Genomic DNA, 15,889 nt, shown 5'->3' on the forward strand with positions numbered 1-15,889 from the left:
TCCATGACATGCATACACATGACATGCGTGTGTATACACATACTCATGTATACAGGCATGCACTTGCGCTTCGGCAGTAGACACAGTCACAGGCGCTTGACCACACGTGTCCCCATACAGACGCGTGGGCATATTCACACACACATGAGCATACGTGCACTCATTCGTGCACAGAGGAGACAGTTGAGGGAGGTGGAGTCGGTCACTCCGCAGGAGACAGGCTGGTGCGGGGGAAGTGGGGGATCTGCCTCTAGAGTGGAGGGCCTTCCCACGGACAGGGAGTGAGGACAGCATGGAAGAGGTACTCTGGCTCTGCTGTGTCCTGGGGGCGAAGTGTGAGGACGCGGGCAAATGAAAGCCGCAGGAGAGCCCAGCGGGGAAGCACAGGTGCTGCCCAACGCCGCCCTGGCCGCTCTTGGCCCTGGGCTTCCCTAGGGTCATCTGGAAGGGTCACTGGGGGATTTCTGGTTTAAGAGAAGAAAAGCTCCCCAGCTGTGTCGCTTCTGCAGAGCAGGCTACTGGCTTGTGTTTCCAGGGAGATGCCCCCCGCCCACGGGTGTGGCTGCATATCCGAGAGCAGGCACAGCCAGGTCCCTGTCCAAACGTCCCGGGTCCTCTCTACCCCCAACCTCCCCTACTCCATCCCAAACTCTGCTGCTTTGTGCAAAGATTTTCCCAGTTGCTGGTATTTTTAGAAGCAGGTTCTCTTGTAGAGAGAGTCCCCAGCCAGTCACGCTGGTCTTTCAGGAATGGAGAGGCCTGTGGGTGGGTGTCATGGCAGGCACGGGCGTGGGGGCACTGCCCTTGCTGAGCCCTGCCAGCCGGTTCGTGGTGCTGTGGAGGCCCAGCCGGGAGACGGCAGAGTTGTAGCTCCGGTGTGGAGGGGAACGTCTTCCAGATGGAGGTGTTGTCAGCCCTCCCTGGGAGTTATGTGTCGTTTCTGCCTGTGCAGGAGGTGTTAGGGAAGGTTTCTGAGTGGGAAAAGGCCTCAAGACCAGGGAGAGCAGGGTGGGTGCCTGATGTGGGAGCTGCCACGGGGCTCACTTCCTCATGGGGTGGGGGGTGGAGTGGAGGATGGAAGCTGGGCACGGGGGAGGGGTTGGGCCTGAGATGGGATGGGTCTTGAACATCAAGCTGAAGCCCAGGAAGGGCCCCAGCATGCTAGAGGACTTGCCTCAATGGGCAGCCTTTGGCTCCGTGAGAACCATGCCGAATCCTGGGGATGCAGGGATCTGACGTGGGCCCACCTTGAGATGCTGCTCATGGGTGGCAGGGAGTGAGAGGCTGAACCTGGGAGGTGGGGAGCCCCTGGAGGAGATGGGGCCTTTGCATGAGGGAGGGGCCGGTCTCTGTAGTGGTCTGTTTGCTTCTAGTGTGCTGACCCACCAGACCTGTGCTGAGACCTGCATTCTCAGTGTAATGTAGTCACGATACGAGATTGCTGACTTTGGAATTTCAGAGGTGAGACCCCCCCGTCATGGTCTGCTCAGCGACCTCAGGGGCCTATCACGGGGGCTGTAGGTTCTTTGGTTTCCTGAGACTCATTCCCGAAGGCCTTTGTGGGGAGGTAGATGGGCCAGAATCTGTAGTCCTTCCTCCGAGGCAGAAGTTCGTGGAAATAGTTTTCTGGATCTATCTTTGTACACTGAACTATTCCTCATCAACTCCGTAGTAAGCGGCCAGCGTGCCCCTCCTGGAAGCCTGCCATGGGGAACCCATCCCGCACCCCGAGTCTGGGGGCGGCAAAGCCTGCGTCGGGGTCACTTGGGCAGCTTGGTCTCACCCAGGCTTCTGGGCCTCGCTTGCAGGGTTTGTGCAGACGCAGGGCCCAAGAGCCGGCAAGCCTGCCATTCCTGGGGGTGCTGCTGCTCCCCGCCCTGTGATGGCCGCCTCTGGGAGCAGGAGCTGCTGGATTCTCACGAGGACCTTGCTGTGGCGAGGCCTCTTCCCAAGGGCTTCCCCAGCGGGCGGCCTTCCCAGGCTGTCAGGAGCAAGTGCAGAGACCCACGGCGGCCTCGGGAGAGGGGGAGAGGGAGGAGGCTCTCCAGACTCCCCAGGGAGCCCTCCCTTTCAGCCTGGGGAGAATTCGGACTCTAGCCATTCTTGTGGTGCTGCAGGGTGCTGGGCTGTGAGCAGTGACAGGCGGGACCCCTGACGTCCCACCTCCCCAGCTATGAGGGAGCAGCTGTCATCCAGACGACAACTTGGTCTCGGCCTCAAGACGGAGCAGCACGTTCTCATCCATGCTCAGTGCCCACCCGGCTGCCGGCCTTTCAGGGTTTATCCTTGTGCACCGCTCCACCTCCTGCCCAGTGCCCTGGAATGTGGAGACAAGGGTGCTGATGTTGAGCGAGGGCCGGAGGAAGCTGAGCAGACACCCAGAGGTCTCCCTGCCCGAGTCTGCGCTCAGTCTTGGCGTTCACGCCCACTGGAATGATTAATTGATGTCCTCCATTCTGCTGGACAATTAAGGAAAGCAGGAGAAGGAGGGAAAAGTCTTCAGTTAGACCTAATTTGGCACCATATTGTTTTCTGTTAATCTATTTTGTTTTCTGTCCGTCCGTCCCGTGGGACAAGTGCCTTGCTGCTTGCTGAAGCATGCATAACTAATGTCCTCATTAAGGCCTGATCTGTTTATCACGGCCATGCTAGGAAGCCAGCCTGCCAAACCTAGGCGCAAGCTGGGGGCTGTTCCCTCCCTCTGGGCCTCTGCCCCACCTCATTAAGCTGGTCCGGGCTATTGATTGGGAGCCTGTGTTTGGAAGAGTCTCCCTCACTCCATGCATTATCTTGACAGATTGATCAGACCTGATTGAGAACCTCTTAAAGGAACGAACAGCTGTAATGGGAAAGTTGGAGTCTGTCATCCGTTAGGATGATTCTGGGAGCCAGAAGAGCAAGGCTGACATCTTGGAGCAATTGTATTTACAATTAACATGGCTGAAAACGATTGCCTCTATTGATCCCCCCTTCCTGCAATTACAGCCCCATTGTTTACATTCCAGCACTTCAGTTATAAAAAGGAAATTCAATAATTATTGCATTATTTAAAGTTAAAGTGCCAGAGTTTGCTGGCTGCGCTTGCTGGTTGATTTAACGTTCGGTAAAATCCATGCTGAGCTCTCCATCTTGAGGCCGAACAATATCGGCTTTTAATGAGACTTCAAAAGGGTAGGGGGGGAAGGAGAGCAAGACCCAGGGCGCAGGGTGTTTGTCTGGGTTATTTATGGGGGGAGCCCAAAAGCAGAGTGAAGAAACCAGCCGCGTCCACACCGGCGAAGTTGTCCCTCTCGCACGTGCGGGTCCCTCCTGCCATTGGCTGTCTGCTGGCGTCTGCTCAGGGAAGCATGCTTCTCTGTTTGCTCTGTGGGTCCCTTGTCGCCCTCCTACCTGTGTAACTGTCTCCTTCCACCTTCATCAACACCCAGGGAACTGGAGGAGAAAGGCCGAGGTGTCGGCAGTGGCCGGAGTGGTCCACGCCAAAGGCGTTTGTTTAGAGAAATTCCCTCCCCTGCCCCATCGCTTTTCCATTTTCTCTTTCAAGGGAAAAATGAAATAAGATTTAAAAATATATTCAGCCCCTCTTGAGAGAGAGCAGCCAGCCCTGGGGGTGCTCAGTCTCCCCAGTCCCTGGCACGCCCCCTGCCCCCGTCTTCTCTTTGGTCAGGGAGCTCTGGGTGCCCAGAGGAGCCTCTGGCTTCGGGCACTAAAGCCGTGCTCTCCACAGCAGCGACCAGAAAGTTCAAGAGATTGGGAGGAATTTTAAAGACTGTTTTATTTTCCTTGTGTTGGGTTGAAAGTCTTCCGTGGGCTCGGTTCCAGCAAGGCGTCTGGACAGGTGCACTCAGCAGGAGGCAGAGCAAGGAACGGAAAAATGATGCCTCATGCTTCGCCATCAAGAGTCATGCTTCCAGCCGCAGCCCCGGGCTGCTGCAGACTGCAGGTGTGAGAGAGGGGGAGCGAGATGAATAGAGCCAGCTCTGACTTTTATGGAGTATGTGGAGCAGGCTGGTGGCGGGCAGCTGCTTCCGTGCGACTTTTTCATTAAGGAGGTGAATTCTCCTGTGCAGGTGTTGCGTGATTTATCTGGTGTAGTGTGCTGGACTCTGACAGTGTCTTTGGGAAAAGGCACACACAGATTTTTAGGTCCAGGAAGCCAAGTCTTCAGACTCGGGTCTCTCTTCCATGGCAGCTTCTGGCTGGTCCATAGCAGTGGTTCTCAAAGTGTGGTCCCAGGCCTGCGGTGGCAGTGTGACCTGGGAATGGTTAGAAATGCCAATTCCTGGGCCCAGCCCAGACCCGCTGAATCGGAGCTCCTGGGGTGGGCCGTGATCTGTGGCGTCACAAGGCGCACAGGTGCTTCTGATGCGTGCCCGAGTTAGAGAACCGCTGAGCTAGAACGCGGTTGCGTCATGAACCACCAGGCCCGCGGCGTCGTACCTGCCTGTCCGCGATGACGAAGCCAGATGCGGTCTCGCGGCACAAAGACTGTGACGGTGCACAATGTTTGGGTAGTCGGTCACGTCTTGCCAAGGATTTTTACGTAAATGTGCCCATGTGGTTTCAAAACCTGTCTGTGAGGAAGGCAGGGCAAGCGTCAGTGTCTCTGGTTTGCACATGAGGTAATGCACCTGTTTTGACCACCAGGCGAGTTGTGGTTTGTGTGTGTGTGTGTGTGTGTGTGTGTGTTGTTGTTGTTGTTGTTTTGTTTGTTTTTTGTTCCTGCTCTGTGGACCCTCATGTGCTTGGAGATAAAAATCAGCAGATCCTTGGGAGTGGATTTGGGGAGTCAGGGGAGTGTGTGTCAGCCGTTTGAGCTGAGTTCCCCTCCCCCCCCTTAGTCCTCATCTGGGATGTTGGCCAACAGGATGAAGTGCAGGGGCCGCATTTTCATCATGGTGGAGCTCTGATCCAGTAAACAGATACGGTTTGGTGGCAAGGCCATGGACTTGAGGCTTGGATCCCGCTCTACCAGCCGCTGACTTTGGCTGAGCTACTGAAATAGGAGGAAGAAGGCAACCCTGTGTGTGCTGCCCCCGCTCTGTGTTATAATTTCTGTGGATCACAATTTCTTTGCTACCAAACACGGGGTTGAAGGCGTGATGAGAGGGGACAGCACGTCAAGGAGATATGTGAATGAGGTCTTCCCTTCTCTGCTTAATGCCAAACGCAAACTAATTGGAAAAATTACAAAAGTAATAAATCACACCAGCCCTATTTATTGGAAAGGCGGTCGGTCCGTCAGGTGTTGGGTGTTTTAGGTGGGGTCCCACCAGTGGTGCTATGTGGGGGTTCAGTTACCGTCCCAACGCTGCACCGCAGGAAACCGAGGCACACCACTGTGGCTGACCTGCGTGAGGGCGCACAGCTAGTGGATCGTGAGGGAAGGTTGTCCACCGGGCTCCTCCAGGGCACACCCTGCCCCAGCGCTGCCGGGAACTAGCCTAAGCACGCACCGGGCGGCCTTCACACCGGCTCACAGGGGCTCGCAAGTAGCGCCAGGCACAAAGCACACCTCAGGGAAGGTGGGAGGGGCTCGTGTGGGGCGCTGGGAGTTGCAGGAAGTTTTTGGCGGGAGAGTTGGGTATTTTCCTCCCACATACACAGGTCAGCTTCTGAGCTCCTCACGTGCTCGCTTGACCCTCCTGGAAACCAGCCCTCACTCAGCTGGCTTCGGGGTGCTCTGATGGGCGCCTTCCTTAGGGAGGACCGAGCCCCGCTCCCCGTGTGTCAGCAGGGACTGCTTCCTGGGGTTCTCTGAGCAGGGGTCAGTGAAGGCTGTGGCGTGCGGGTGCGGCGTGCCCCAGGGTTCCGGGTTCGTGTTCTCGCATGAAGACTCGTAGCCAAGCGGGCATCGCCCATCCGTTCTTGCAGATTGAGAGTGCTGTTTTTCCTTCCAGGGCCAGGAGCGCTGAGACTTGAGAATCAGGCAGTGTCATACACTTACGGGAGAAGACGCAGGAATGGGCCATCTCAGCGGTGGCCTCAGAGCCAGCAGCTGTGGCTTGTTCCGGGGCCTTGAGGAGCCTGGCCTAGAAACCAGAAAATAGGTCGGAGCAACCCAAACGGATGGATCTAAAGGAACGTTTTTGCTTCCTTTGACTTTTTTCTTATAAACCGTGGTTGGGGCTCGTATCTTAGAGTGTCGGCAGGGCTCCTACGGTGCAGCAGGACTAAATTAGCATGTGCCAAGGACGAGGGCATGAGTATATGAAAAGCCAACATTTAACAGAAAATACGTAGATATATTTAGGTTGATCTTTCATGTGTCTTCCTGAAAATGTGCCGTTAAATTTGAAACTGTAGCACTGATGAGAAAGTTCGCCACCCTCACTCACGCCTGGTCGCATGGTACCCAAAAGGAACGTGTGTAGGTGTTCGAGGGACGTTCCTGAGCCTGGGAAGTCTGGTGTTGCAAAACGTCCCTGAAGCCCGGGTAGCGCAGGTTGATGGCTGTCACTTCGAACGCAGCTCCAGGTCCCAGTCCTGTTTCTCCCATGCTCTGTGAGACCCTGGGGGTCCACGTGACCTCTTGGAGCATCGCCTTCCTCCAAGGACCTGACCCCACGCTGTCTGCCTCATGGAGCTGTTAGGAGAAAACTCTGAACACGTGTGTCTTCGCTGCACCAGCAGTCAGTGCTGTGTCACGGAGGGTGGAGAGTGAACACTCGCTTAGGTGTTCCTTGTGTTCCGTGGGCTGATGCTGGGGAACCGGCAGGCTCACCTGGATCCTCCTCTTCCCGTTCCTTCCCGCCAGATCTGCTGTTCTGTAGCCATGTGGTCTGCTCCCATGGTTTTTAGCATCCTCTCCCCTGCCTCAGCCGGCACCTGCTGTGGGGAGCGGTTTTACCCTCCACGTGCCCTCTGCTGTGGGAGACCTCCGGTGTCGTGGCCTGGCAAGGGTTGGAGACAGGCTCTTCCACCTGCTTTTGCCCGGAAGCCTGTCAATGCCCTGAGGGGGGCCTTCCAGAATGTTCCATGGGAGGAGCGGGGAGAGTTTTTCCCCTCATTGGGAAGCGTTTCGGGGACAGCCCCTCTCTGCCAGAGAGCTTTGCCGTCTTCCTGTGCTCTCCGCCGATGAGGGCTGGGTTAGGGCTGCCTCGCGCTGGGAGAGGGTGGGCTGAGTGTCGATGGTAACAGGTGTTGCTCCCCGAGGAGGCTGCCTCGGTGGCTCGTGTGCGCGCACCCACGTGTGCGTATCAGAATGTACTTTGTCCATTTCCACTTTAAAGGGGAGGCTCTGACAAAAGCTGATCAATACTTTGCATTCCATGCATGAAGAACAGACGTTAGAAGTTTCCTCTGGCCAGGGAGGAGGGGGGAGCCGGGGCCCCTCCAGATTTATAGAAATCGATGTTCTCTGACAGAAGTTGGTTAGCTTTCCTGGGAAACAAGTAACAGGAACACATTTTTTTGATTTTCACGATGAATTATTTTCTAACAAGAGCCCTCTTTGACTCTCGGTGTTTGGCCGGGGTGAACGAGCGCCACATATTAATGGGATAGAGTCCCACAAAGCAGCGCAGCCCGGCCGCTCTGCCTTCTTCTCTGTTTTAATTATTAATTTGCTTTTTGCACTTGGCTTTATGTGCCAGGCTCATCGTGGGAGGTGCCTCAGCGCAGTGAGCGCTTTCCTTTGCTGAGTTCATCTCCCTGAACCAGATCTGGAGAAGTGGCGGAGATGGACGCGAGACCTGGATGCTCCCACATCGGGGGCCTCTGGGTGCCATGTTGAGCTGCCCCAGGATGCGAGGGGCATTTTAGCATGCAAATAGTCATCCTGGGATTGGCAGGAGGCACACACCAGGGACTCTGGCCTGCCCCAGTGAGCCCACCCCGGCTGCGGTTCCAGCAGCTGGCACTGACCACCTGACGTGTGTCCATCGTCTTCCTCGTTACTTGAGGTGCACACGGTCTGGAATCTGCTGCCCAGTGGCCATGTGGAGGGCGTGACATTGTTGCACTCTTGTTTTGCTTCCATTTAAGAGTCAAATTGGGCACTCCCTCCCTTCTCAGAGGTGCCTCTGTGAACATTCGGAAAGCAGGTCCTGTAGCCAAGCCCAGAAGTTTCTTTCCCTGGAGACCACTATACCTTTTAGCTCATCTTTTCTGTTCCTGTGCAGGTGCATTAAAAACCAGTCATGGCCATGGTGGGGTGGGGGTGGGAGGCGATCAGGGAAAACTGAAGTCCAGTTCAAGGTCATCCACAGAGCTGCCTGACGGGTGCTTTCGGGGACCTCCGTGGCCACTCTCGTTGTTCAGCATGGTTGGTCTGCCCATCCTGATTGACGGGCTGGTGGTGTTTCCTCATGAGCAGTTTGTAGGCAGCTGCTAAGTTTTGCTGAGTCAGCCAGGGGCCCTGTGATGTTCAGTGTCCAGGTGGTCTGCTCCCATGGTGGTGTCAAAGTGGAAGGGCACCTGCCGTCCTCACACGCCCATGGTGTGTCCTCTGCATTGCCTCCGTCTGTGTCTGAGTCACCTGCAGGCCAAGCCCCTAGGGATGGGCATATTCTCTGTGTTTACATCTGTGTGTGTGTTTGCATGGTGTCTCCCTTGTGTGTGTATGTGCGTGCGTGTTTGCGTGGTATGTCCTGTGTGTATGGGTTTGCATGGTCTCTCCTAAGTGTGTGTGTGTGTGTATTTGCATGGTGTCTCCTATGTGTATGTATGTGTATGGTCTCTGTGTGTGTGTGTGTGTGTGTGTGGTGTATGTATGGATTTACACGGTCTCTGCTATGTCTGTGTGTATGTGTATGTGGGTTTGCATGGGGTGTGTGTGTGTGTGTGGATTTGCACTGTCTCTCCCGTGTGTGTGTGGGGTGTATGTATGGATTTGCATGGTGTGTGTGTGTACTTGCACTGTGTGTGTGTGTGTGTGTGAGAGAGTGTGTGGTATATGTATGGATTTGCATGGTCTCTCCTGTGTGTGGGGTTGGCATGGTACCTGTGTGTGTGTGTGTGTATTTCATGGTCTCTCCTGTGTGTGTGTTGTGTGTGTGTGTGTCTGTCTGAGGCAGGCATTTACATAGCATCTCTAGTGTTGCAGATACTTAGAATCAAACTGAAACCAAGCCCCGCCAGCCGGGCTCAGCAGCCAGTTTTCTTTGGATCCCTGGGGAGCACGCGTCACAGTGTACTAACCACAGTTGAAGTTGTTGTTCTGTGTTCTTTCAAAAGTACCGTGATGACCTAGTGGAGGACCGTGGTTAGGAGTCATGAACACAGTCAAGACAAGAAAAATACGCAAAACACAATGCGGCCCCCTCCGCCCCTGTCGGGGGGCAGAGGCAGAAGGCTTGGGGAATTCGGCGTTTGCATGGGAGAAGATTTCCTGCCTGGCGAGGAGAGCGGGAGCTCCGGACGGAGGCAGTGCCTTTCCTGAGTGTACCCCTGGGACCTGCGCCTTGGTGGATTCTTCATATATTCCAGTGAATTTAATTAAATACATTGTGAGCCCAATTGAGGGTATTCTAATTAGCTGGGTCAGGAACAAATTATTCTCCTTCCTTCTCCAAATGAAAACATCTCTCTTCTGCAGCCTGCCCTTAGGTGCCCCGCCCCCGCCGCTGCTTCCCATTGCGTGGGTTCTCAGGCTGCAATTCAGTGGATGTGGCCAGGGTGTTGCTGGGAAGGAAGAGAGGGTGGGCGTTCTGGCCAGCAGGGTCATGAATGGACCCACCCTGTCGGTCTGTTGCCTGTTGCTGTAACCAGGTACCCATGTAGTTAGCATGTAGTTAGCTCACGGTTGTGGTTACTGGATGTCCAAGATCAAGTGGCCCCATCTGTCAGCCTCTGAGTGGCAACGTGATGGATGGCTTCACCGCGAGAGAGCGTTTGACCGGGAGAGACCAGGAGCCAGACAGAGGAGGGGTTTGGGGCCAGGCTTGGTCTTCTGCACCATCCTGCTGTTCTGAGAATTCACGCACTCTGTGAGACCAGTGTTAGTCCAAGGCTAGCACCCGCAGTAACCACAACACTAGGCTCTGTCTCTTAGAGCTGCACCACCTCTCACGTCCCCACCCTGGGGACCAAGCTTCCAGCAGGTGAGCCTCGTGGGACACACTCAAACCACATCCATACTGTGGCACCCGCTCAGTGCCTGGAACATGAGCAGAGGGTATGGCAAGGGTCAGAGGTTAGGACGCTGCCGACAGCTGGGGGTCCTTCTTGAACTGTAGATGGGGCAGCCTGCAGAGCAACAAGAAACTTAGAACAGCTTTTGTTGCATGCGGGTAGCAGTTGGGAGGCCCAGGCGGTGAGTAGAAGTTTGGAGTTGTGATGTGGACAGTAGAAGCAGGTGTCTCCTAGAGCAGTCCAGACAGAATGTGTGCTGGTTTGATTTTTGAGTGTCTTGCAGAATGAACTCAGAGTGGAAAGCAAGCCTTGAAGATTGAGTTAAGCTTTCATACATGTCTAAGAACAGACCCTTCACGTCCCCGTGTACCGTTGCTGCTGGACAAAGCTTTGTCTTAGCTGTTGTGTTTTATTTTAAGCAGGGGTTCCCACGGGGGTGCCTGTGTCCGTTCAGGACTCACACAGCCCTGTCACCCAGGAGCCCCTGGATTCGAGGACAGGAGGCTTCCGGCGTCTCAGTACCCATCTGACTCTTTGTGGTGACATCATCCTCTTCACTCGGATGGGAGAGACCCCGGCATCGGGGATGGCTGTTTAGAAATCAGGGCATTAATGCAAGGAAATGGTTTTCCATGAGCAGGTCAAGGGGGTTTGGCAGTATGGCCTGCCTGGTTTGCTCTGATTTCATGGTTCAGGGTGCCTCCATGCTCCCTTGGTGGGTCTCACCGCTTTGAATTCCACGGTTCTGTTCCGAGTCTCACTCTGGTCTCAGTGACCCTCAGCCGCAGCCCCCGGCTCTTGTGTGTTCCTTGCTCTTCACTGCCAGGCAGAACTCTTGCTCTGGTTTTTGGCTTTTGAGGGGCTTTGTGGAGATGATGGTGGGGTGCACATGGGCAGCTCATCCTTTACCTTGACGTCTGCCCCATCAGACCCGCCATTGACCCTGTGTTGAAGCCTCCAGGAAGCCCTGTGTTGGTGCGTTCCATCCCCCTGAAGTTCCCTGCAAGCAGCAATATTGCTGGGCAGACAAACTGCAGATAAATCTTTAAAGGCAAGAGAGTTCAAGTTGATTCAAGAAAACAGCCTGTTGCTGTCGGTGTCGTCTGTTCAGCAGGAGCGTTGAGCTCTCTGGTCTTCCAGCTCCCTGAGGTCGGGAAGCTGTTCTGGGGCAGCCATTCCTTGCAGGGAGGTGACTTTGCCCCAGGGCTCTGCACCTGACTGTTGAGTCACCTGTGGCAGAGGACAGAGGCGACCGCTCTCTCGTCGCCTTCGAAGCCCTTGGCGTCGCACCTGCTGGCGGGCACGGCCTCCTGCGGAAGCACTTGGGCTGCTTCACACGGCTGAGGGCCTGCGCCCGTCTCTAGCGACATGACCCTGGCAGTTGGTGCAGTCCCAGTTGTTCTTCCAGTAGGGTGCAAGCGTGGATTCTTCACGCCTTTTCAGCGAACGTAGGATGTGCGCTTACGCACGTGCACGTGTCATCAGACAGGAAGCACCCCAAAGGCAGCGCTCCCAGTGTGCCAGCTTCAATGTCCTCCGTGGGAAGCTGGACGGGAATGTGCAAGCAGGCTAAGAAATGGCGGACGTGGAACAGAACCAGTGTGGCCCAAAAAGCAGGCGAGCCACCCACCGCGGTCCCAGGATGCTCACCGTGTATTGAGTCTGGGGCCTCGGCAGAGGCGCCGGTGACGGGCCGGGTGGGAGTTGGTGGGGAACAAGGCAGAAGGAGCAATGCCCAGGCTTCCTAGAACCCCTGCAGGCCCGAAAGATGTGCGAGAGATGAGCCCCGGTCCCAGCGCTCGCTCTCCCACTGACTTGCCGGGTGCTCTGGGGCAGGTTACTTAAGCTTTCTGGGGATTGTTCCCCCTACTTCCTGGGCACCCAAAAGAATTGCTTCTCGCCCTACGAGGGTCGTTTAGAACGAAGGGTTAAGCCTCTGTACACCCAGAGTGTGCAGTTCCCCGTGACGGAAAAGGGTCACTGTGTCCATCGCATTCTCCCCGAGGGTGGGTGAGTGCCGATCTACCGTCACCTCCGAGTCTCCTGCACACAGGAGTCCCGGGCCTGCTGCCCGCCTCGAGGACTCCTGCCATTTGTCCATTCTGAACTTGAATCCCACGTGTGTCTGCTTCCCGCCAGCCCAGATGACCTGTGATAAGTCAGGTGTCCTAGAGATACTGACACAGAACTGATTTGGAGAAATGCAATTCTCTATCTTTTTTTTTTTTTAATGCGGAGGGGAAACATTTGGGGTTCTCTCAGTAGATTGTAGTTTTAAATAGGAAAACTTGAGTTTCTTTCTCGTGAAAAGCCAGACAGTAGCTTTGGCTGTGTGGGACTGAGCTGGGCCGCTGTGCAGGTGCGGTGACTGAAAGCTTTTCCCGAAGGAGGGTCGGCCGGGTGCTCACCCGCTAGTCCCTACCGCCCTCCTGTCTCTTTCACAGCGGTTCTACTCCCATGTCCTGATGGCAGCCTAGACGGGCCATAAATCAGTGAGCGTAGCTGTGTTCCAATAAAACTTTGTTTATAGAAACAGAGGGTCAGATTCGGCTTGTGGGCTGTAGCTTGCCAACCGCTGATCTAAATAAAGCAGGACACTTTGGCGAGCCTTTCATAATTGTGGCAGAAAATTCAGTGTGTTTTTTAACTCAGAGTCCATGGGTCGGGACCAGAGAAGTGCCCAGGCCTGACTGTGAGGCATCTGGCAACACTGGAACATCAGCGCTTCAGGTGCTCGGGAGCTGGGGACCGCCAGGAGGGGCCCTTTGGTTGGCAGACTACCAGCCCTGCAGAGCCCCCACGGAGGGACGTTTGGGGGACGGAGGAATGAGGACTCAGTGCTTACCCTCTAAGCTGCTAGAGGAGGGAGCCTTGGGGAGCATGGCAGCCACACACACACACACACACACACACACGCAGTGCCTGACGATCGGCAGCCGTCCCCTTGGCCGTGGAGCTGTGTCTCTCGGCCGCATGCCTCTGACTGCCACCAGGACAGGGCAGGCTCCAAGCGGCTGACCCAAGGCGTGTCCCCTCTTCTTTGTCCCTCGCAGCACCTGCAGCAGCACGAGAGCGGCGTGGAGGGCGAGAGCTGCTACTACCACTGCGTCCTGTGCAACTATTCCACCAAGGCCAAGCTCAACCTCATCCAGCACGTGCGCTCCATGAAGCACCAGCGCAGCGAGAGCCTGCGCAAGCTGCAGCGGCTGCAGAAGGGGCTCCCGGAGGAGGACGAGGACCTGGGGCAGATCTTCACCATCCGCAGGTGCCCCTCGACCGACCCAGGTGAGTGGGAGGCCCAGGGCTCCTCTTTGAGGGAGACGTTGCGGGTACGTCTGGCGGTGACGGGCCTTGGGGGTGTTCAGGAGGGATTCTCATGGATCCGTGCTTGTTGTTGGCACCTCTTTTCTTTGGCTCCTGCTTCCCAGGGAGCAGGCTGACAGCAGGTGCTCTGTCTTGTCCCAGAATTCCTCCAGCACGTCCCGGAGGCCGGATTTACTGGCTCAGGCCCCCCAGAGCGGATGCTGGCTTGTGCATCCCAGTAGGGAAAGAGTTGGCCGCCGTCAGGTCTGGTCTGTACAAATGAACTTCGGAGATCAACGCCGTAATTACTCTGAAAATTATGTTGGTTGCTGGGAGGCCTGGGCCGGCTCCTCAGCGTCCAGGCTCTCTGGGGGAACTCGCCCCTCCTGCCACCTCCTCTGCGGTCCCCCTCGTCTCTGCCTCCCTGGCTCGGCCTTGCTACCCTGGATCCCAGTGGGACCTCATTTGGTAGAACCCCTTCTTCTCTTCTGCTTCTTCAGCCTTCCCGTTGCTTTCTCTGACCTTGGAAGCACAAGACAGTTGCTTGCCTCTTTGTAAACAGGATCTCTCCCGTATCCTACGACCCTGTTCTCTCCCCAGCAGTGTCTTCGGGATTCTACTGAAAGACTGCTCTGTGTTGCCTTCTTATCCACCCCTGAGCCCACCAGGGCCTGTCTCTGGCCAGCACACCCCACCTGGACAGGGCACCGCCGGCCGTCGATGTCCCCAGCCCAGAACCCCCCACCGCTGCTGGTTCTTTGCTTGTTGACCCGTTTGAGGTGCTTGCCTGGACCCTTCCCTTGGCTGGCACGACATGTTTCCCTCTCTTCCCTTTGCTGCTCTGACTGGCCCCTGTGTTTGGCCCCCGTCCTCTGCCTGCAAGACCTATGCTGTCACCGTGCATCGGGCCCCGGTCATTGGTCCCGAGCCAGGGGAAGCTTTGGTTTCCTGTGGTTGCCGGCTGCCCTCGCAGGCATGCTCGCTCCTGTGCCTGGTCCTGCCGTGTGGCTGACAAGCCCCTGGCTCCCCACACAGGCTGTGCTCCTCTGGCTACATCTTGGGGCTCCATCTCCCCAGCACCTGCTCAGCCCTTGGGCTACCGTGGCTGTGCCAGTTTTCAATTTTCATGTCAAGGGAGATGAAGAGCTGCACATGCCTTCTTTGTTTTTCTTTTTCCTAAGATTTATGTTATTTATTTATTTATTTTAAAAGATTTATTTATTTGAAAGACAGAGTTACACAGAGAGGAGAGGCAGAGAGAGAGAGAGAGAGAGAGAAGAAGGGAGGGAGGGAGGGAGGTCCTCCATCTGATGGTTCACTCCTCAATTGGCCGCAATGGCCAGAACTGCTCCGATCCGAAGCCAGGAGCCAGGAGCTTCTTCTGGGTCTCCCATGCGGGTGCAGGAGCCCAAGGAATTGGGCCATCTTCTACTACTTTCTGAGGCCACAGCAGAGAGCTGGATCGGAAGTGGAGCAGTCGTATCTCAAACGGGCGCCCATATGGGATGCCGGCACTGCAGGCCAGGGCATTAACCCACTATGCCACAGTGCCAGCCCCTATTTTATTTTTTTTGAAAGGCAGAGTTACATAGAGGCAGAGGCAGAGCCAGGAGCTTCTTCCAGGTCTCCCCCATGGGTGCAGGGGCCGTAGGACTTGGGCCATCTTCTACTGCTTTTCTCGATCCATAGCAGAGAGCTGGATGGGAAGTGGAGCAGCCAGGACTAGAACCTGCACGCATATGGGATGTCGGTACTGCAGGTAGCAGCTTTACCTGCTGCACCACAGCGCTGGCCCCTGTGCATGCCTTCTAAGAACCGGCGCATCCTCCCACAGGCCCCTCTGCCTGGGTCTGGCCTGGGTCTGGCCTGGGTCTGCCTGGGTCTGGCCTGGGTCTGGGCCTGGGTCTGGCCTGGGTCTGCCTGAGTCTGGCCTGGGTCTGGCCTGGGTCTGCCTGGGTCTGCCTGGGTCTGGCCTGGGTCTGGCCTGGGTCTGCCTGGGTCTGGCCTGGGTCTGCCTGGGTCTGCCTGGGTCTGCCTGGGTCTGCCTGGGTCTGGCCTGGGTCTGCCTGGGTCTGCCTGGGTCTGGCCTGGGTCTGGCCTGGGTCTGGCCTGGGTCTGCCTGGGTCTGGCCTGGGTCTGGCCTGGGTCTGCCTGGGTCTGGCCTGGGTCTGCCTGGGTCTGCCTGGGTCTGCCTGGGTCTGGCCTGGGTCTGCCTGGGTCTGCCTGGGTCTGCCTGGGTCTGCCTGGGTCTGGGCCTGAGCCTCTCCCACGCTGCTTCAGTTGCCTCCATCTCTCACAGCCCCTTCCGGGACTGTTTGTTGCTGTCCTCGTGTTTCAGTCATTGTCGGTCAACTTTTAGCTCTGGAAGGAGAGGATGTTACTGCCTGCTCCTCCTCTTCAGACCCACCCCCTCGTGGCCACTTGCACACATGTGCCGTCCACAGAACCCAGGCACCACGCACACCAGCACGCCACATGACCACAAGCATGGACGCTGCACACCCCACAAATG

At 56.3% G+C, this 15,889-nt stretch overlaps 1 protein-coding gene across 5 annotated transcripts in view; it reads left to right on the top strand.

Annotated features, from left to right (window-relative positions):
- Positions 1 to 15,889, top strand: part of ZFHX3 (zinc finger homeobox 3) — a 281,912-nt gene that overhangs the window by 163,971 nt on the left and 102,052 nt on the right. For all 5 annotated transcript variants that reach the window (XM_070062682.1, XM_070062683.1, XM_070062681.1 and 2 more), the window contains one exon: positions 13,128 to 13,359. In XM_070062682.1, coding sequence (XP_069918783.1) covers positions 13,128 to 13,359 — 232 coding nt within the window. The remainder of the gene's footprint in view (positions 1 to 13,127; positions 13,360 to 15,889) is intronic.

This window comes from Oryctolagus cuniculus, chromosome 18, assembly GCF_964237555.1.
Source record: "Oryctolagus cuniculus chromosome 18, mOryCun1.1, whole genome shotgun sequence".
NCBI classification, from domain to species: Eukaryota; Metazoa; Chordata; class Mammalia; order Lagomorpha; family Leporidae; genus Oryctolagus; species Oryctolagus cuniculus.